The 22,408-nt window shown below is 27.7% G+C and overlaps 6 protein-coding genes across 6 annotated transcripts; 1 reads left to right on the top strand and 5 right to left on the bottom strand.

Moving 5' to 3' along the window:
- Positions 1–1,770: 1,770 nt before the first annotated feature.
- Positions 1,771–4,960, bottom strand: LOC118072734 (uncharacterized). Its single transcript, XM_035092832.1, has 3 exons — positions 3,361–4,960; positions 3,171–3,254; positions 1,771–3,080 (listed from the first exon to the last, which is right to left on the bottom strand). Exons 1-3 carry the CDS (start codon positions 3,391–3,393, stop codon positions 2,880–2,882), a joined length of 318 nt encoding a protein of 105 aa, XP_034948723.1. The 5' UTR covers positions 3,394–4,960; the 3' UTR covers positions 1,771–2,879.
- Positions 4,473–6,167, top strand: LOC118072735 (zinc metalloproteinase nas-4-like). Its single transcript, XM_035092833.1, has 4 exons — positions 4,473–4,840; positions 5,349–5,654; positions 5,732–5,865; positions 5,950–6,167. Exons 1-4 carry the CDS (start codon positions 4,501–4,503, stop codon positions 6,145–6,147), a joined length of 978 nt encoding a protein of 325 aa, XP_034948724.1. The 5' UTR covers positions 4,473–4,500; the 3' UTR covers positions 6,148–6,167.
- On the bottom strand, positions 5,658–7,800 carry LOC118072733 (uncharacterized). The gene is made up of 6 exons (XM_035092831.1): positions 7,605–7,800; positions 7,367–7,498; positions 7,233–7,268; positions 6,492–6,600; positions 6,361–6,422; positions 5,658–6,262 (listed from the first exon to the last, which is right to left on the bottom strand). Exons 1-6 carry the CDS (start codon positions 7,662–7,664, stop codon positions 6,197–6,199), a joined length of 465 nt encoding a protein of 154 aa, XP_034948722.1. The 5' UTR covers positions 7,665–7,800; the 3' UTR covers positions 5,658–6,196.
- Positions 7,801–8,436: 636 nt separating this feature from the next.
- On the bottom strand, positions 8,437–15,675 carry Gld (Glucose dehydrogenase). The gene is made up of 7 exons (XM_035092830.1): positions 15,535–15,675; positions 12,370–12,539; positions 11,591–11,831; positions 11,160–11,418; positions 9,916–10,176; positions 9,604–9,834; positions 8,437–9,350 (listed from the first exon to the last, which is right to left on the bottom strand). The coding sequence occupies exons 2-7, from the start codon at positions 12,537–12,539 to the stop codon at positions 8,710–8,712; spliced, it is 1,803 nt and encodes a 600-aa protein (XP_034948721.1). The 5' UTR covers positions 15,535–15,675; the 3' UTR covers positions 8,437–8,709.
- A 309-nt stretch (positions 15,676–15,984) lies between these two features.
- LOC118072885 (uncharacterized) lies at positions 15,985–20,656 on the bottom strand. Its single transcript, XM_035093041.1, has 9 exons — positions 20,416–20,656; positions 20,194–20,286; positions 19,951–20,115; positions 19,260–19,391; positions 18,757–19,196; positions 18,515–18,655; positions 17,902–18,306; positions 16,879–17,179; positions 15,985–16,617 (listed from the first exon to the last, which is right to left on the bottom strand). Exons 1-9 carry the CDS (start codon positions 20,636–20,638, stop codon positions 16,418–16,420), a joined length of 2,100 nt encoding a protein of 699 aa, XP_034948932.1. The 5' UTR covers positions 20,639–20,656; the 3' UTR covers positions 15,985–16,417.
- Positions 20,657–20,864: 208 nt separating this feature from the next.
- Positions 20,865–21,746, bottom strand: LOC118072996 (uncharacterized). The gene has a single exon (XM_035093253.1). The coding sequence runs from the start codon at positions 21,710–21,712 to the stop codon at positions 20,942–20,944; it is 771 nt and encodes a 256-aa protein (XP_034949144.1). The 5' UTR covers positions 21,713–21,746; the 3' UTR covers positions 20,865–20,941.
- Between the last annotated feature and the right edge of the window lie 662 nt (positions 21,747–22,408).

Genomic DNA, 22,408 nt, shown 5'->3' with positions numbered 1-22,408 from the left:
TAACCGGTCTTTGCAATTTTTCATCATTCTCTGAGTCTTTCTCTCAACTCTCACGAACTTCCAACGACTTGCTGATATATTGTTTATCACTACACTATTTTTTTCATTATTTTCTCATATTCTGTTCTAATATATGTGTCTTGAAAAGTTAGAAAGGCTTTTTTCTCTTTAAAATCATGTCATTTATGTTATATTATGAAAAATTATAATTACTGACCTCCTAAGTTATTTGATAAAGACATGAAAAATTAAAAGTGGGATGATTAAAGGATATGAGTAATTATATTTATTATATATATTTTCTTACAGCCTTCAAAAATGTATAATTTTTTTTAGTTTTTATTGATGCATGAATTAATTGTTAGCTGACTAATCAGGTGCTTCGTCATGCTACTTTTCCTCTTAACTCAACTAGAAAATAATTTAATGATTTGTTCTGCAAAATTCTCCGCAACTAAATTTACTTTGAAATTTAAATTTTCCTTTTCATCACCTCAATAATAATTAAATCATTTCATATAAATTTTAATTTTGCATATAAATGTATATTGAGTTTAGTTGGATGTTTGTAGAATAATCGTAAAAAAAGTTATAAATAAATTTTTTATTTATATTTATAATGAAAATAAAAGACTCATATTTATATGATTTTTTTTCAACAAAATGTTGAAAATAACTTGAGTAACATACGTTACATCAATTTTGAGTCAATAGTTCAATGTTATTTTTGTATCGGTGATAACAAAGTTTAACTATTTTAGATAGTTAAGTTTATTTGAACCTTTTAATTAGTGGCGAGTTTAATAGCTTGCAGGTGATTCTATTACTGAGTACAGTTTGAAATAAACTGTATAATAAATTGAGTATTTAATAGATCCAATATCAAATGAAAAATAAATAAAAACATATGACATTTTTCAATTTATGAGATTGAATTGATCTAAATTGAAGCAAGTTATTTATTGACATTGCTTTCATAAAAAAAAATTAACTGTTTAGTAATTAAAATATCAAAGTGCATGTGTTCAATGATGAATTGAACTAAACTTCTGAAGCTAAGATCATAGCCAGAAACTTCAAAATTAATATTAATATGGAGAAAAAAATTAATGTATGATTTATTCTTTTTAAAAAAAATGGTTGTATTTATCATCTCATTTATCAAAGTTTACATCACTGATGAATTCATTATTTTTGAAGGCCAAAAGGAAATTAATATGTATCAATAAAATGTATTGTAGAACTATTCTAATCAGCAAACTCTACAGTTGAGCAAAATGAAGGACACAAATTGAACGCGATTGAATAGATTATTGTGAATAATTCAATCATATGTAAATGACTATTTATTATTCAACTTCATTTTACTTCGACATAAAATAAATAGACGAATTTCTTTGCCACTCCCTAACTCATCTCCAAACATAGAGATTTTAACTCGACCCATTTATATTTTTTCAAATGTTTATTCACGTATAAGATTTTAATGAATATACTGATTTTGATGAGGTAAATAGACGAATGGATTAACAAGATAATTAAGAATTGATTTATATGAATGATGGAAAAATGGGTCAGGATAAAACTTTGACGAACAAAAATATGGAATTGGATAAAAATATACTTTATAAAAGTATTTCATGGTTTGAAGTTTGTAAAAAATCTTATCCTAAAAAAAAAGTACTTTCAACACACTTTTGCTACATTGATAATCATTTATTTTGTTTAATATAACATGGTAAATATTTCAAAAGATACAATGAGTGAAGATACTATTAGAAAACATTGTTTGGAAAATATTGAGCAATTATTTATAGTACTACACAAAGATAGAAATAGAAAATTCTATGTTTAATATCATTTTTAATTATTCTGAATAAAATTCTCTAGTAGATTACAATAGTATTCAGTTCTTCTATGTTATTAAAATTTTCATATGACTGTATTTTGTGCAGATAAATATACTTTGTTTATTCAGTATACTTTGTAAGGTTTCATACATTACTTGTGTATGTTGGTCAACAATTAGTAAATGTACTATAAATGTTAGAGTTCATGGAAGAAAAGGGATATTAGAATTTAATCACATTTTAATTAATTCTCGAATCGATGTAAACGCGAAATTTATGGTTTTATGATATTTAACTTAATATATACAAAATATTTAAAAAGTATAAAAAATAGTAAATCTCATAATATTTGGAACAATTTACTCGTAAAAAATACTTGAAAGTAAACGTAAATTTATATAAAATTAACTTTGTCATATACTAATTGAACATGACAAAATCTATATAATATTAAGAATGTGATGACCGAAGTTTGTGGGCCAAAATTAAAACCATAATATTATAATTAATTATATGAGAATGAGTTCCAGACCATTTTTCTCTCTTACTAGGCTAAGTGCTAAAGAGTAATTTTAATTTTATAATAACATGCATATTCTAGTCATTTTATCAGTTTTCTCTCTTACTGAATCAAAGTTACAATGTTAACTTCATTTCGCGGTTCATTAGATTTCATGATAAATCAAATTAAAAACAGTAATTTAAAATCGAATTTAAAAATTATAGAAATTCATTTTTATCAGAGCAAGAACATGATTGGTTTTAAGATATTATTATCTATCAATGAATGATACAATCGATGGATATTTTTGATATTTTTCTTAATTATTATTTATTTGACTTTTCTTTTTGATTTCCTGTTATTCATTTGTGCAATAGACATAACTTCAGCTATATATAATTGAGTTCAACTGATGTAAACTTTCGATTAATATTTGATCTATTGTATCATTTCATTGTTTTAAAATCGAATAAAAATAAAAGTTATTAAATGATAATTGATTAAAAATTAATTTAAACTCTTGATTCTCACTTGAGTTGAGGAGTTTTGTCGTAACCTAGAATTTTATCTCTGAGTAAATGAAAATGTCCCTGAACCTGTGTGACTTGGGCCTTCAATGAATCAGTCAGTTGTTTTTGAAGCTGTTGAACTTCATGAATTTCTTGTCTAAGTGTTTGATATTCTTCCTTTACTTGAGCTACTGACTTTATCAATCTCAGAACTGACAGCTGATATATAAAATAATATTATTTTTAATTTTTCATTTAAAAATAAATTATAAACTTTTCAAATTGTTTTGATGAAATAAAGTTTTTTACCTCATTATCAGGATCTGGGAATTCTTTTTCAAAAGTCTCCATTTTCCAAGCTATCGATGCAAGTTTTCCACTTGTTCGATTCACCTAAACAGATAGTTAATAAATTGTGTAATAAAATAAATATGTAACTTTCATTTAATAAAAAAAAATAAACAAACAAGGTTAGAATTGAAACATTAAATAAACTTACGCTTTTCTCTAGATCCATGACTGCAGCCTCCATTATTGCTAAAGAACTTTTAAATAATGGTTTCGTACGTAAATACAGTTAATAAACAAACTGAGTATAAGTAAACAATTTGGAGAGCAACAAAAACCTCCTTACATGAAGTCCGGCGTTCAACTGACAGTTTTTTAAACTCAGCTTTTGATTTAGATGTCAAGAGGGCGCTATACAGCGCGAAAAGTAAGTATTCAAATATTTTTCAATTTTACTTTATTTTATGATATATTATTTTTTTATTTTCCAGATGATCCTTTATGAATAAAAAACAATAAATAATTGTCATAATGTAGAAATGATTTTTCATTATAATTCGAGATGAATAAATGGATGTTGGAATTCAAGTTTTCAAACTTACTAACGGGTTGAAAAGAAAATCGATGGAGAATGAAAGAAGCCAAATGAGGTCGTGCATATGTGAGTATGTTTTCTTATTCCTTACATGAGTATGATAGGCTTTTTTACATTTATTTGCATGTAAGTTTTTACTTACTTTTAAATAAAGAAAATGGAAGAATAAATAAAAAATGATTGAAATAATGGGAAATTTATTCTTCAAGTTTGATGATAAAATCACTGAAACTATCTTTTACACTAGATTTTTTAAATTAAATTCAGTAATAAAAATAAAAGTATAACTCAGGTGGAACTATCAGAATAAGTAGAATTTACTATCAACAATTGTAATGAGCTGGCGAAAAAGATTTCTTCAATTTTTTCAAGGTTTTAATTTTTTAATGTCAAAGAATTCATGTTGAAGGCGTACAACAGCCTACACAAACTAGCATTCAAATAATAGCTAATGCTTCAATCAACGTCAAGAATATGTATGTGTGACTAATGATACCTTGAATGTATTTTCACCATTCATTTCGCACTTTTGCTTAATAAATTCTCCAACTTCCTGCCAAAAGTTATCAACCATGGCCCCAATATTATTCTTTACTTCCCCTTACAAGTTGTCTAAAGTCATCAAACTAATCTTTTGATTTTTGGCTATGCTGGGGGAACTACTGTTCCATACTATAAAAAGTCCCTGACTATTTGTTAGCTATCAGTCTTTCTATTTGTTCCTAAAACTTCTGAAGAACGTTTCAAGTTCCAATTATGATTCTCTTACTACTGATGATGAGTGGTATTATTAGTTGGGCAATTGCTGGGCCTGTTAATTGGCTTCGTGATGCTTTTGATAATACTCTTGATACTGCAGAAGATATTCACATCGATCTTGAGCATCTAGAGCACATGATGTACGGTATGCCAAGTAATAACACTGGCTCAAAAGTGGCTGAATGGGATGAAACTGCTGGTATGAATCCTGAAGAGTTGGGAGAGTATGCAGAGGGTGATATTCTGTTTCCAATGATTATGATGAGGAGTGGATTGTCGTCGACTACTGCTCGGTGGCCTGGGGGAATTATTCCGTACATGATTAGTCCATGGTTTGGTAAGTTATTTAAAATATTCTGGTTATGACAACAATTATGGACTAATTTGGAACATAAATAAGTAGCAGTTTTCAACAAATAATTATAGGAAACATGGAATATTTCTTGTGGTATTTATACTATTTATTTCATATCTTGACTTTTCACTTTTATTAAAATTTAAAAATTATCCTATTTTTGCCTTAGAATTATTTCCAGTGAACTCATGACATTTTTGAAATGTTTTTGCTAAGTATGTATATTAAATTTTTTAAGAGTTCAAATAATGAATATATAACAAGATAAAAATGACATTTTTTCTATATTTAATCAAAAATATTTCTGAAGCATGAAATTCTTTGAGTGAATTTTTGTATCAACTTTTTTCACTTTATTCTGAAGTTAATAATTTTATAGATGAATAAAAAAAACTTTTTATTCAATTTGATCATTATTTTTTTCTTTTTTTCAATTTAATTTCTTTTTAATTAAAAAGTTATTAGTGAATATTGAAAATTAATTTTTCAGATACTACTCAATATCAATTAATAATGGAAGCCATGGAAGATTTTCATAGAAACACATGTATTCGTTTTGTACCGTACACTGGAGATACTAACGATTACATTAGGATTACTGCTGGCAATACGGGTTGTTGGAGCAGCGTGGGCAGGATAGGAGGTCGACAGGATGTTAATCTCCAAACTCCTGGATGCGTAATAAAGAAAGGAACTGTAATACATGAGTTGATGCATGCTGTTGGGTTTATTCATGAACAGAGCAGATATGACCGAGATGATTACGTTGCTATACAGTGGCAAAACATCAAACCAGGTATTTAATTATTTCAAGTAACTTTATTTACTTTAAAATTATGTTTATAATTTTCTTCACATTCTTTTCATCTGTAGGTAGTGATATTAACTTTAAAAAAGCTGCAGCGGGCACAACAGACCCTTTTGGAGTTAAATATGACTATGGAAGTGTTATGCATTATTCTAGCAATGCTTTTTCTGCTAACGGACGTCCTACAATTATTCCTAAAGTATGCTTTAATATGTACTGTTTTCGAACTTGAAAAAACAAATTCCTTTATCAAAATGTAAAATAATTAAATTTATTTTTGCAGGAAAATAAGGGATTCCTGGATTTTTTTGATATGCTCCAAGGTCGATCAAAACCTACACTTGGACAAAGAGAAGGTTTCAGTAAGTTGGACATCCGAAAAATCCGCAAGATGTATCGTTGTGATTCGTCTAGAAGTTATCGTCAAACAAGAGAGAATTTAAGATTCAACATATCGAAGAATTTCCCATGGTTCTGGTGAAGAATTATTTTCAATAACTACTTGTTAATTAACTGATAATTATGAATCGTTACTTAAAGTTATTTTTGTGGATAATTGAGTGGAGAGAATGATGATGTCTACTCTTCAACGATCCCTAAAATATTTGATTAAGTTTAATGTTAGTTATATGATATAGCATACCAAAGTTAGATATAAGATATGATTTAAAAATAAATTTTGATATTGGCTTACTTGATAATTTGCCCAGAAACATTCTGTGAAATATTGTGCTCGTGTGCAAGGATCTGTAAATTCTGTTGGAAATAAAAAAAGAATTTTATTGAACAAAGGAGAAAGAATTTAATTTGTAGATAAAAGGATACCTGGGGTGATGCATTTTCTTATTAAATTATCGATATCATGTTCTGATAGTTCTGTTTTCCGCATCCAAGACTTGATATTATTAACTTTGAATCCACCATGACGATCCATCTGTATAAAATTGAATTTATATCACTCAGAAAATGTTGAATAATTTATCATTTGAATTGAAAAAATTTGCATATTTTTTAAATTATTTGTCATAATAATTTTTTTGCTCAAGATTTAGCATAAAAATGAATTTATAAAATCCTTATATATGTATATACTTTGTTGATGATATTCTTTGTGTTAAAATAAGATTTGTTTTCTAACTATTTTATGCTTTACAATAAGGAAAGTATTTTTTTATCAAAAAAATAGGATAAAAGATGATTATCGTTAGTATACTGTCTTAAATAAAATTGAATACGATATTCTTCAAAGAATATACCATTACTGTAGGGAAATAACTTGTTATGAAAATTCAGATAACAGCAAACTTTAAAGCATTTCTTCTAATAATCTTGGAAAAATGTACTTTCAAAAATAAGGTCATTTTATATCACTAATAAGTTAACTGAGTTTATATTCATAAATCAAATACGAAGAAATATTTATGTTCTTTACAATTTTTGCATGAGAAATCGAGTTAACTTTCATGGAAGCTCAGATAAACTATGTGAAAAATTTAAAAAAACAGCTAACTATTTATTCGCTTGCTGTTAATCTGAAAGATTATACATAAAGTAAAAAGTATTTACCCAATTGAATTCGCTGTAGACACACAATAGAAAACACTAGAATCAAATAAATACGTTTATTTATTTCAATCCATTTCATTTAGGTTTTTTCATTGTCTAGATGATTATCATGATGATGATGAAAGGATGCTTACAGAAAGTTCTTGACGCTGTTTAGGATTCAAATGATTTGGATTGTGATAAATCAAGTAATCATTCAATATGTTTATATCCACAGGGTCAGTCATATTACAAGTACGCACGATAGTAAGATCTTCTTTAATCGACTAAAAAACAGCATACATTTTGGTACAATTAGTTAGAGAAAATTTTGAAATAATTATAATTATTAAAATTTTATTAATCAACGAATTCAATAAACGAATCACTTACACCAGAAAATGCAGTAGTAAATAAACCAATGATAAACACAGTAACCAACACGTTTTTCATTGTGAGAATCCGTTGATAATACAACAAATGTATCGAGTTGTTTATTCTTGAATGTATCAAGTACGACTGGCTTCATCATTGCATTGCAGTTATTAAATAGCCCGTGTCAATGAGTAGATTGTGATAACACAATGACTCTTCGTGGGGATTTCTTAGAATTATTCCGAAGATAATTTATTGTATTCAATGAAATCGTACAAACTAAATCACTTAAATCTAATGATAAAAAGTTCTTTTTATAATTCTGTGTTATTAATTAGTTCTATTATTTCTTTTACTGAGAATAATATTTATCAATTAAGAACACATTTAAAATCTTTCATATTCAAATCTATAACAACAACATGGAGAGAAATTTACTCTTCATTTTATTACGTGTTGCAGTACTGGCGAGCATATTAGCTGTTTAAATTAATTTCACTGAATTCGAATGTGAATCTACTAACTTTATTTCGTAGGAGTTGGTAGAAAAAAAGAAAAAAAAACTCATTCACAGTATGTAAACATTAATTCTAAAAAAAGAACTTGGAGCACCATTAGCATATTTGATTTAGCAGAAATTCGATTAAAATTTTTTTGTGATTGTTAAATCTTTTTTAGCTTTAGAACAATTATTACAGTTTTATTCAGTGCAAGCTTTAGAGAAATGAAAAAGTCTTTATTTAATTAACAATCCAAACAATTGATTGAAATTTTTTTATGATTTTTTAAATAAAAGCTCTCAAGAGTAAAATAGTCAAAATCTTATCCTAATTAATAATAAGCACCATTAAAAATAAATCTTTTATCTACAAATAATATACGATAATTTTTATGTTTTAATTTTAACTTTATATAAAAATACTCTTTTATTATAATTATTATTTTTTAAATAATCCTACTATCTATTAAAATATTTTATTTCTACATTTTTGATATTTTATTTCGTGTAAAAGCTACTTATTGATTCTCCAAAAATATCTTTTAAATTAATTAATAAAGTTAAGTTTTCGATTAAAATCGATAGCTATTTTCTTTCCATGTTGCGTTATCTATATCTTATTTCTCATCTCGTCCAAGTTTTCTTGATAAAGTCCGCAGCTCTCTCTCCAATCATTATCGCAGGAGCATTAGTATTTCCCGAAGTAACTTTGGGCATGATACTAGTATCAGCAACTCTAACACCTCTAACACCTTTTACTCTTAATTGATTATCAACGACAGCTAGAGGATCATTTGCTGGTCCCATTTTGCACGAACCAGCTTGATGGTTTTCTGGTGCAGTCTCACGCTTAATAGCACATTCCCAGTACGCGTCGCACCCAAATCTCAAATGTTCACATCCTTTCGCTGGCGTGCGATCCAACTCAAATCCGTATCGAGCTAATGATCGAGTTTTTGCTAAACGAATGCAGAACTTTATTCCTTCAACCAATCTTGCAACATCTTCAGGATGAGTCAAGTACTTTGGATACATCATGGGCTTTGACAAAGGATTATTGTCACGTAGTCGTAAATATCCACGAGATTTAGGATGTAGTAAGGTTGGAATCATTAATATACTGCGTTTATTTCCTCGTTTTTCACCAACCATTCCAGTTTCCGCACAATCTGCTAAATATCCACCAAAAATCAGTTGAATATCTGGATGATCATCTCTAGGATTTGCATACTTGGTGTTAATCATGGCAGTAGTCTCGGAGATTCCTAAAAATAGTGAATTCTGAGTTAATAAAGCCATTTCAAAAGGAAATGGAAATGGTAATCTTGTTGAAGTAAATCAGACTAAACAGATGGTTGCATCATATTCGCGTCAGTCACGAACGAGATCGTATTGCGCAAGAAGCTTTCTCTACTTCTCTCACGGTAAAGGAGCGGAGAAGATTTAGAAGAAAATTGAGAAAAAATTTAAAAATATACTATTTTATGCATGATTTCATATTAATATTGTTTTTCTTACCAGTTCCAGACATTAGGCCATCTCTGAATAATAGATATTCCATAGCAGTAGCCCAGTTTAACGGTGCTGTATCAGTATCATTGATTTGGAATACTAGAGCATAAGCCACGTGGTTATGAAGATTTTTCCCTACGCCTGGAGAATGATGGATTATTGGAACCCCAACAGCTGATAATTCATCTCGAGGGCCAATTCCTGAATTCAAGAGAATTTGTGGAGAGTTGATAGCACCTGAAATATATTTTAGGATCATGAATATTTTATTCAATGACATGTTGATTTATTCATGAGTTATTTTTATATAGTACAAACCTCCACTCACAACAACTTCTTTATTGACTCCAACACGTTGCACTTGACCATTGTGGACGAATTCTACTGCTGACGCTTGTTTGTCATGATCGAATAAAATTCTCGTAACAGTTGAATTCAACATTATATGGAAATTTGGCCGATCTTTCATGGGTCGAATAAATGCACGAGCTGTCGATAATCTTGAACCATTTCTTGTTGTTGTTTGCGCTATTGCGAAACCGGTATGAGTCCTTCCATTCAAATCCACATTATCGTAACCTAAATAAGTCAATTTTGAATAAGTATTGCTAAAAATGAAATAAAATAGTTTTTTCTTTCAGAATAAATTAACTGCTCAGCCTCCAAAACTTAGGCTCATTTTTCAGTATTTTTTATATTTATTGGAATTTTTTTTTAATTTTTTTTTTGTTATGATGATAAGATATATAATTAATAGTCGGTTTCTGCAGAAGATATTATAATAAATAAAATAAATTCAACTAGAATACTGGATAATCATATAACCTAGTCAAAAAAAATTTTTATTGAGAAACTAAATTTGAGAATGCTAACATTATCAAAGTTTATTTTAACAATTGCCTGAAGGGATAGTTCATCAGCGAGTTGAATATAAAGCTAACTCTGATAGTTCAAATCTAACTTACAGGGCTGAGTTTACAGTGAACAAACAAGGTAGATGAAAAAGTCATAGTACCACTAAATTTTTTTTACTTTTCTTAGATTAAATAAATAAGTGGTCAAGAACTACTTTTACCTAGGGAAGACTTATATTCTGATCGCCTGACTAGTTTTTTTCCTTATCTCTATTACTTCAAGCTGCAGTGTAAAATTACTTCTATATATTCTCATCCTAATGAGTAGCTTTTTGTTAAAATCTCTTTTAACACTTGTATTCATGTGCAAATAGGTATTAACGGTCCATTTTCATGCTCCACTTAGTAATAAGCAAAATTCATCTTTTAATATTTTAATCAAGTTGTTTAATTTACCTCCTAAATGTGTCCATCAAAATACCTTGACTATTAGCCTCGTAAAGACATCGTCTACCTGACTATTTCATGATCTTTTTTCATGAAAAATTATCTCCAATATAATTTAATTACTATACGTTATTTTTTTGTTAGATTTTTTGCGTATTCTTATGGATTCTTCATAACTTCTCAAAATAAATTAAATGTTCAATCAGCTGAAGTATCGCTCTTGATTGAAAGAGTTTTATTTTGATCGATTAAGATAAGTACCTAATTCTTTTCCAGCTTCAATGAGAGCTCGACTCAGAGGAGGATGGTAAGGAAACTGAGTAACTGTGAGTGGCCCACCAGTCCTATGATAACCGAAATCCATCCTATCGATTTGCTGATTATCTTCGCTATGAAGGAAAAATGGTAAGACTTCTTCGTAAGACCAGCCAGGATTTCCCAAACGTGCCCAGTCATTGTAGTCTTTTCTTGATCCTCTCATATAAGTCATTCCATTCAGTACGCTCGTGCCTCCAAGAACCTGAATAATATTATTAATCCGTATGATAACAGTAGATATCGAACTGTTTTTTATTGAAATACTCTGATTAAAGCCTTTCTTGATGGTTAGTTTTCATATTGAAAACAATAAGAAATGGTTTATTACAAAATGAAAAAAAAATTTTTAACGGTGAAACAATCGATTAACATACTTTTCCTCTTGGCCAGAAACATTTCCCTCCTCTATTTAGACAAGCATCTGTTTCAGCTTCAGTTGTATACTGCCAATCTATAGAACTTCCAAGGAAGTTAAAGAAAAATGATGGAACTTGTGTACCAGTTGGCTCATCTAGTCCAGCTTCAATTAGTAAAACAGAAAATCTGTTTTCTTCTGCTAGTCGTCCAGCTACTGTTGCTCCACCACTGCCTCCACCAATTACAATAAAATCATAACTAGAAGTAAAAAGAATTAATGGAATACTTTTCACAGAGAATAACTATTTAAAGACAAAAGAAAATGTCAGAATGACTTTGTAAAATCTCGATGCGAGATTTCGAGGGTCACGAAGTGAAAGTCAATGAATTTTGCTCGGAAATCATAATCAAATCTCAGTCTTGATAATTATGAAAATAGCCTCCAGCTAATAATCAATACAGAAGTATCTGAGCAATGAATTAAAATTACATTACGTTGGAATAAAAAGATAATGAATGAGAAATGATAAAATTTTGATTGTTGGAATTAATGTTTGGGTCGATTATTATTTAATGCTTTTTTATGTATATAAATTTATTAATATTTCATTTATTCATTATTTCTTAAAGAATATGTAAATTCAATTTTTTAAATCAATTGTCTTGCAATTTTGCTGATTATGTTAAGCAGAGATTTAGGAATCAGTAAATCGTGAATAATCAATAATACTTGACATTTCAACTCAGAGACTCTAAAAATCTAATGGCATATATTTGAATATTCTCAATGAAATACCTTGGATATATGTCTTCCTTTGACCGAGGTCGATTACATGGATCCTCGAGGTCACACTGACTGCGTAAGAAAACCTCCAACAAGCCCATAAAGAGCATAAACGATGGTCCTCCACATGTCGAAGCTAATGATGGTCCTGTTCCTGGATTTAACGGACACTCACAACCCATCTGTAAGATGTATTTTGCATTTAACGGTAAACAATGATAATCTTTAATTGACTTGTTCTTGAACACAACAAATTCACAATAAGTGAAAGAACAATAATAAAATAAAATAAAGAATCATCATATGTGTCTGCTTTCTACTTTAACACTTTCGCATAAACGCAGTAAATTTTTATGTAGCACTTCCGGTCTTCTTCGTGATGATTCTTCCTAGTAATAACACGACAGTCTTATTTTGTTTAGATAGATTATAATTATTTCCATTGGAGTTGTAAAAAATTATAATGTTTCATAGCTAAATCAGTGGAACAGAAAATTATCTCATTTATGATATTAAAAAAAAGCATGAATTTTCAAGGAGAAATGACTTGGAGAATTGAAAAATTATTATAATTCATATTTACAATTTTTTGTTAATAAATTGATGTTCACAAATATAAATAAATAAATAAAACCAATTACCATTGAATTTTTTATAATATGAATTTTAAAAAACTTATTAAATTCTTATGCAATTTGACAAATTTTTTAAACAATTTTAAATAATCATGAAAAATTTACCAAATTTTTAAAAATTCGTTTTTTTCACTTAATAATAATAATTGATTTAATGAACATTAAAATTAAAAATAGAAAAAAAATTGTATCAAATTCATTCTTGACTGAGATAATTAAACTTGAAAAAATATTACCTTTTTTATTTTTTGTAATAAAAAAAACTGCATACTTTCTTAATTACACTATTCTAAAAATATATTTGGCTACATCTGATTTTATGTAATAAAAAACGAGTTCAAATCTGCAATTAGCACTCCACCTTAAAATTTATCTCAGCCATAAAAACAGTGTTCAAAACTAAACTACGTTTAAATCCTAAAAATTTTACAAGCTAACTTAATGATAACAATAACAATAAAATTCAAAATGATAATAACGCTAAAAAAAGTTTAAGATTTTTAGAGACCTTGAAAGTGTTACGTAGGCGGATTTTAAGGATGTTTATCTATAAAAAAAAATTGCAGTTGCTTGAGGCGAAGTCGTAACACCGTTACGTTCACTGACCGAGAGTCTTGATAGTCATACATGATTAAGACGTTGTACATTTTTTAAATAGATCACTTCTCTCTAAGCATAATTGAGTTATTTCCTCTATTACAAAGTTGATAGAAAAAAAAATTAATCACTTTAACCTTCTATTTTGTGATATATAAATTTAAATAAAATAAAATAATAATATTATGTTTGTTTAATATTTCAAATACATAAAGTAAGACAAAATATCACTAATGAGAAAAAATTTGTATAGCCACAGAATAAAATCTCATAGTTGTTTTAAATGTTGTAATTGGAAGAGAGAATACCCGGAAGAATTTTAACCACCTAAATGAAGGAAATGCACACTATTTATCTCTTTTCCTTTTAAATACTTCTCTCTCCTATTCCATTTTACTTTTTCACCTGTATTCGACACGTTTTATATCTAGACTTTCTGCAATACTCATGGGAATCAGTTGTATTTCTTACTTTTCTCACTATATTTCATATTTCGACTATCACAATTGAAATAACTATTCTTGCCTAAAAGTTTATATATTTTTATTTAACTGTGTCATATCAATTAAAGTGTTACATCAATTAGTACATTATACATCAATTAATAACAATGAAGAAATTTAGTAATACTTCATTTTTTAAAACATTTTTTTCTTACTCAAAACTTACATTATTATTTTAAAGGAATAGACATTTATATTTAGCTCGAAATAATTTTAATCTCTATTAAAAATTAATGAATTTATCGGAAAGTATTTTTGTGGTAATTACTATGATTCCTTAATGGATGATAAATTTTTAAATGTTAACCGCAATGCGCTTCCAATATTACATGTATAATAATAATAATATGAATAGAAAAAAAATAAAATAGATTTAAAAGATAAAATAGATTGATTCAGTATTTTGAGCATCACTTGCTTGAAAGAAATTATTTAAATCCTAAAATCAGTGAACACCCCACGAAAACTGATGTAGAATAAAAATGAAAATTTTTAAAATAAAGAAGAAAACAATGTACTAACTAGATTTTTGTTTAAATTAAGTAATGTTTCTTGTTACAAGAATAATTATTGAAATAATGCACTAATTAGAGTGCATAAAAAATTTTTTTTTGCAATCATGTGCATCCAATCACGGTCTAGCTGAAAAGGTGGGTCTGGCAATCATTGGAAAAACAATGAAGTCTAAATGATCTTATCAAGAGATAAATTGTTGGCATTAATATCGTTTACAAAAGGAAAATAATAATTTTGCATAAAAAAATTTATAAAATATTCAACCGACAGTTCTACTTTGTATCCAGACTCCAACCATACATAATTTTTTTATTTACCTTAATGTTATACTTGATTACACATGTAGTATAATTTCAGCTATATAATTTCAAAATTCCCTTTTTTAATCAGTCTAATATTAAATAGAACCTTCAAGTGTCTCTTTATAATTATTCAAACAATTTTTTTTATTGACTCTTTTTTTTTTTTTTAATCAAATATATATCATTACCCTCCGACAATAAGTGACACAATTTTTTCAACACAAAATTGACACGACTAATAATTATATCACCTTCACTAATAAATTCTTAGCATTTCTTATTTTTTTTCGAAGATGTTGTGCAATTAATCACAAGCGCAACGTGCTCGTCACATAATATGCAGTCACGCAATGAGAATATTTCTAGGGATATTCCCGAGATTTTGAATGGAATATCATAGTAGAGTAAATGTGTGTATAAAAGCCGGTAGTGTTGTGATCCAGAGCATCAATGCATGCTAGTTGCGGCGAAAATATAATACCATCATTTAATTAAATAAAACATCCTGCCGAATGAATTATTAGACAATGACACGATAAGGATAATTACAGTTTAATTTAATATTAAATTAAAAATATTTATACATAACCAACAATATAATTTTATTTAATTATCGTTATTTACCTCTTTTACTGTGATTGTTAGTTCCTGTACACTTGTTGATAATAATAGGAAGACGATGGTTGCGATGTTCTTGGTAGTTGCACGACCAGAAAGCGACTAGATCCTCTCCCAACCGCGACATTCTCCTTCGCATTCGTGATATTCGACAAACTCCACCACTTCTTCTCTCTAGCATTCTCCATGGTTTTTTAGCTTATAAAATAAACCATCTCTGAGTGAACGAGTTTTATTTTATCACTATAGAGTCGTCTTAGTGCCTATATTAATAATAATCTATCTGACCACTATCAAACAATTATTTATCATTCATTTTTTATTAAATACAAAAAAATTTACTCTTTAATCTTAATCTTTCATTTTCATTTACCAATCGTAAATGTTGATCATAAATAAGCATACTTTGACCTTTATGCACTTTGTTAAAGACTTGTTGAATCTTACTTTTAATATTTTATCAATAATTGATAGAAAATTTATAAATACAAAGATATAATTATTCATTATTAACTTTTATAATGTAATTATGAAGTAAACTAAATAATATTTCCATCTTAGTAAAATAAAATTATCACAACCTTCAATGATTCAAGTTAATCGTTGAAGTTCCTGAAATGGTTCCAGCAAGCTATTGTTTCCAACATTATTCCACTATAAGGATGAAGATTTATTTAAAATGGTTATTTTCTTTGTCCAGACTTAACGATTATTAACATTAACTAGACTATTGTCAAATACTGCATCGTGTACATTAATTGCTCCAAATTCTTTGTCTACAAAAACTAGTCATGTCGATCGTTATCCTTTTTTTATCGATCAACCTTAAATATCTGACTTTTACTGCTAATAACATTACATTTCATTTCACTATGTAGTCTATATTCTTTTACACTCTTCTATCTTTAGACCGATCTACAATCATTGAAGAGCTATTGGTTTTATCTTCAGTGACCTTTAAAAATTCTGAGCCCTCGTCATCGTTGTAATAATCATCCTGAGTACTTTCTATGGATGGAGATGTTGTATTTACTAGTAAGAATCGATTCAAAATGTTGTCTCCATTCTCTACCTTTATTTCACCAATCTCTGCAATTCATTCATTCTACTTATTTTTAAAATAGTAAAAGAACATAAGAAATTGATTATTATTAATATTTTTGATCCTCATTTCATGCTTTGACCATGAAATATAGGTCAGTTATAAACATTCATCAAACTTATTTATTTTTAATGATTAAATTCTTATTTTTTCATTCAATTTTTTCTATGAATTCATTTATTTATCTTTCAATGTAATATTTCAATGTAATCATTATTTCTTACTTATGTAATATCTAATCTACTTACTTGGTGGTGGCTGGAAATTATTCTCAACCCTAATTATGATCTTTGGAGCTGATTGATTCACCTTCCATCCAGTAATAGGCTCGCCATAATCTAGAACTACATAATCCACATCATCTTCACTTGATTGATCTTTTGACCTACTCATTATGCTCATGACATTGGTGGCATTGTGATCCAATGGTTTCTCATTCTTTCTTGTATCAGAGAAATTTCTCTCTTCATTTGATTGAAATTTCTCGATGACATCGTCAATGTAAAATGATGGAACGAGTGGTTGAGCATTGGAGATTAATTCTTGTGTCTATATTTGAACAAAAAGTCGTTACATTAAATTGATTTGTTGATAATTTATTTTTTTAATGTTAAAAGTTATTTTATAATTATTCGTTTGAAATAGATATGAAAATTACATCTCTGACTATTTTGTAAATCTCTTGTGGAGTTTTCAGCGAGAAAACTAATTAGGATTAAAAGTAGTCATTTTCGTATTCATATGGTGGAAGAAAATGTGCATGCAAATTAGATAATTTGCATATATTATAGTATAGGATCTCATATTCTCACAGAGTAAATATTTCTCCCTCTAGGAAAATTATTGAATTTTTATAATATTTAAATAACAAACAAATTATTTTTTTTCTTGAAATATTTTTTTCAATTGATTTTATAAAAATTTCAGAAAAATTATTCAAAAAAAAAACTGCATAAAAAACTTAAAAGGATTGTAAGAAGTTTCAAACAAGTTCCAAAAATTACATATTTAAGTTCGTCTTTCATAAAAAGAGTAGAATATTTTATCATATTTTGGTAGCATTGGGAGGAGACATAACTTTTACTGTGGTAATATCAAACACCTGGTAGCATTGATAGTACTGCTATATGGAAAAAAATTTCACTAGAGTGTTATCACTGCAAAGTGTGTTTCTGACATTATTTTTTATGTGAACATTGTGAAGATAAAGTAAAATATAAAATTGAAAAACATAAAAAAATCAGAAACTAAAACTAAATAAATCAAATTACCTTATTAATAACATATGCATAGATTTCTCGTTCCTCTTTCAACTTATCCAGTATCTTTAATAAAGAAATTCGTCTATCCTCATTCAATAATAATGTTTCATTCTGCAGTTGTTTAAGAAGTATCTCTTTATTAAATTCAATCAATGGAGTGATACTTTCAAGAAGTTTCTGTATTAATCTCAACACAGTCAAATAATATTGTTCAGAATATCCTAAAGAATCGTCATTAATCCGTTCATTAATTTGAATGGGAGGTGCTTTTTGCATAAATAAATTAGAATTATTGTAAGAATAACCAAAGCTCTGTAGTTTATATTCTGGATTCATTAAACTCTCAGTCTCGTAAATTCCATGGTTTCCATCTTCTTTAGTAGCATTCCAAGGTGTGAAAACAGAAATTTCTTCCTACAAAAAGATGAATGTTTTATAAGGAAATGGGAAATCGTTCATTACAGAAAATGCTACTAATATAAATCTTATTGATACAAATCCGATAAAAAACCTCAATGATGATCAAAAATTATTTTAACATTTCACATCTTATTTTTTTTTTTAACTAAACTCAGTCATTTTATTTACTTTTTTTGATGTTATATCAAAGTTGTATACTTACATCGAATGCGTCTGCAGAGGTTGGTAACCAATTTTGGAAAATTGGATTCTTTATTGTAATATTGCGAATTTCTTCAAGCCAAAGATCAAACATTTTATTTCCTAGCAAATCTTTTACCAAGGTTAGCCACTTGCGGAATTCCTTGAATGTTTATAAAGAACAACAATAATTCACAGCCTATTGATTCCTTATCTCTTCAACTAAATCCTTCAATTATCTTATTAATATAATAATATAATTACCGGATGATTTTTTTTATCTTCTGATTTTTTGATCCAAATATTAACAGCATTAATTCCAGTTTGATTTTTCAAATATTCCAACCATGAATCCAGTGAAGATAAGCTCGAACTAATATTTTTTAAATCAACTCTGTTATCAGATTTAGCATTTTCAATTGGTGAATTTATATTTGTGGTCACAATAGGATTTAAATTCATATTACTTGCGTTAAATTTAATTCCATGGACAGAATTTATCTTGAATTGATGTAAAAGTTTATTTGAATCTTCCACTTGAAGTCTTTTATTATCAATTGTTGCATTTTTTATTATGTCTCCCTGACAAAATCGATTTATTCTACATTCAGCATTTTTACAAGGTCTTTTGCTTTGTGTCAAGCATGTCTGACCTTTTGGACAAATCCAACCACGGCATTTTTCGTTTTTAATTAACTCAGTTTCTAGGAGAATAGTTTTTTTTACTAATCATTGAACGAAATAAGTGGTTTATTGATTAATTTTACCTGACTTTGCTGTACAATCTGGTTTGTGACGGCAATGAAAGAATTCACAAACTGCTTCCGGCCGTCGAAGAAAACATTCATGTGGTGAGATGCAGCCGAGAGATTTGCATTCATCCATCCAAGTGTGAACATCTATTTTATTAATCGGTGCAGAATTCATTATTAATGATTAGTTATTCGAATCAATGGATAAATGAATGCATTAAACTCTAGAGAGTGAATGTAGATTATCGAGTTTTGAATAATATCTTCTAATTTATAATTGGTATGTGCCATTAAATGCCTTAAATGCTAGTTATTGTTTAAAAATCATAATATATAATTTATTGATCATTTACAATATTAAACAATCTAATTAATGGAACTGATAATATAAGTAAATAAATAAAAACAATTTAGTTGAATACAGGCAAGAAAATTGAATAAATATGAAGAAAATTATTGCTCTAAGGATTCTGTAATATTTTTTAATTGATAAAAATTTTGTGTGAAATATCAAAAAGCTTAAAAATTATTCACATAGATTATAAAAGAAGATAAAATTTTTTAATAACAAATCTTAAAAGCATGAGAATAAAGCTGTTAAGTGCACTCTAATTATTTTAATTTCTTGAATGATCTTTAAACTTTTTGAATTATGTAGAGTTTAATAAAATGTTTATTCGAGTTGGAAACTGGAATTAACAAATACCTGTTCGGTTGGCACAAGTTCTGAATAATTTACAAGGTGGATCAGTACAGAAAGATTCTCGTAAAATACAGTTTAAACCTGGTGGGCATTTAAATCCTGCGCAAGATGCTGGACCTTCATAGTAGTCCATTTCCGTAATGCATCGAGCAACCTCTTCTTTGCAAGCTGAAGAACCACTTCAGTTTATATATTTTCAAAAGTTTAGATAATTTTAATTGAATAAAGTAATTTCAAGTTACTTACGTTTATCCCAACTGCAATGACGAACTTTGACTATGCAGACATATCCATTACTGCATTTAACGTTATCGCAAGATGATGGTCCTTTCAATGAGTCTATAAAGTAATAAAACTTGAATTTAAAATGAAAGATACTTTTTAGATATAGAATTGCGAATGAAAGTAAATTTTAATGAATCTTAAAAAGTATTTATTACAGAAATAAAAAAATTAAAAATTCAATACCTTCTTGAGTTTTTGCACAATAAATCATCCGGGGACATGGTGGTCTTTTACACCAAAATTTTCGAATTACACATCTTTCATTTCTTTTACACTTAAAAAATGAGCATGCCACTGAATCATTCCGCTTCTCATTATCATCATCACCATATGAATTTTTATTGTAAATTATGCTAAAAGCAAAAAAAATTACTAGTACATTATGGATAATTGCTCTCAAATACATGGCACTTAAATAACTCCAAGAAAGTCTTTAATCGAACTGACATGCATGCATTGTTGTAAATTGAGATCTATGGCTGTAATTGAAGACTCCGGATGTTGAGAATCAACAATAGTTGTACACATTAATTTTTTTCCAATTAAAATATAGCATTCTTTACAATATAATCTACAATTCTTGATTTTTTTTCATAGCTAAATACATGTATTCTAACTTAAAAATTTATCTAAAAAATAAAAATATTTGAATCTCTTTTTCTATTAAAAAGTCTAGTAAAATCCTTGAAAGCAAAATAATTCATCGACTTCAATACAATGCTCCTGTGTTTGGAGACTGTTCACGTGGAATTGGTAATTCATCTAAACTCATCAAAGGAATCGGAGTAATAGAATTTGTACTAAGAGCTCTCATGCTCTGAGCCAATCTTTTAAGCAACGTTTTGATCATATAGCTCTTCATCTGGTAAACTTTATCCTGTTCAACATAACGTACAAACTTATTCACTTCAATATCAATAAAAAGTGAATATTCTTTCTTAGATATATTTGAAGTATACATAATAATACCTCGTGCTAAATATGACTTCATTACATCAATTCTCTTTACCTCTTTATTATAGTCTGTAGCTAATTTATTGTATTTGAATAAAGCATTTCTAAGTTGTGTTTTTAGTTGTCCTAATATCTGAAATTTATCAACTGTATCAACGTGACTAGCTGTAATAATTCTTTGTGTAATATTTTCTATCTTTTTAGAAACGTAACATAAACCACTTCCTAGAGACAGTAAATAATCGTAATCTTCTGAAATAAGTTGAGGAACTGTCTGCAAAACTTTCATCAATCTATAATACATTTGATCAATTTTTCTGTAAGATCTTTTCTGAATTCCTATTTTATTTTCATCATTTCCATATCCTGTAACTAAATTTTTCATTTCTTCCAAATAAGATGTAAAAGAATCTTCCAGAACTTTAGCGTGATATTCTAAGTCTGATATCAGATAGGTAATAAATTCACGTATTTGTTTAAAATTGGTTGTCACATGTTCACATTCTTTATTGGTTGAAATAGTCATCGATTTTTATGAATTACAATAATCAATACTTTACTAAATTGTTGCTAATACCTTTCGTGGCAATAATTTATCTCTAATAATATCAAGATATTTCTAATAATAATTTTTATCGTGAAGATAGATTGTTCCACTGGATCACAGTACATCCTTATGTCTTATCCTCTGATATCAATTATAATTATATATTTACATTTTTCCTACTCATAAAATTTTACCAATTAAAGGAGGTTTTGCTTTTAATTTGTTTCAAGTATTTGAGACAATTTTAAATTTATCAACTCTGCCAATAGTAATAACTGCTACAAGATTCTATATTGCCAGATTTGATATTACAATCAATTCGATATTAGTTTTTTTTTACAAATAGTAAAAGGAGTTAAATGAAAGAAAAAGAAATAATGAATTATTTATTAGACAATAATAAACACAATTAATAGTATCTCTATAATTAATTGTGGAATGTCATAAAAAATGATTGAAAGACACAACGATGATTATTTATAAAGATCGATAAAGTTTAAAGGATGTAATGTAATAATTATTAAAATTTAAATTTTCTACTTTTATTGTCTTACGTAATTAAGTAATTGTCTATTTATCCACATGGATGATTTGAGCTTATTTAAATGTCTGCATTACAAAATATAAGAATGTTTAGTTATGTAAAACGATAAATGAATCAATTGATCATTTTGT

Source organism: Chelonus insularis, unplaced genomic scaffold, assembly GCF_013357705.1.
Source record: "Chelonus insularis isolate UGA/USDA-ARS -01 unplaced genomic scaffold, ASM1335770v1 contig_94_pilon, whole genome shotgun sequence".
Classification (NCBI taxonomy): domain Eukaryota; kingdom Metazoa; phylum Arthropoda; class Insecta; order Hymenoptera; family Braconidae; genus Chelonus; species Chelonus insularis.
This window is presented reverse-complemented; position numbering and strand designations above follow the sequence as displayed.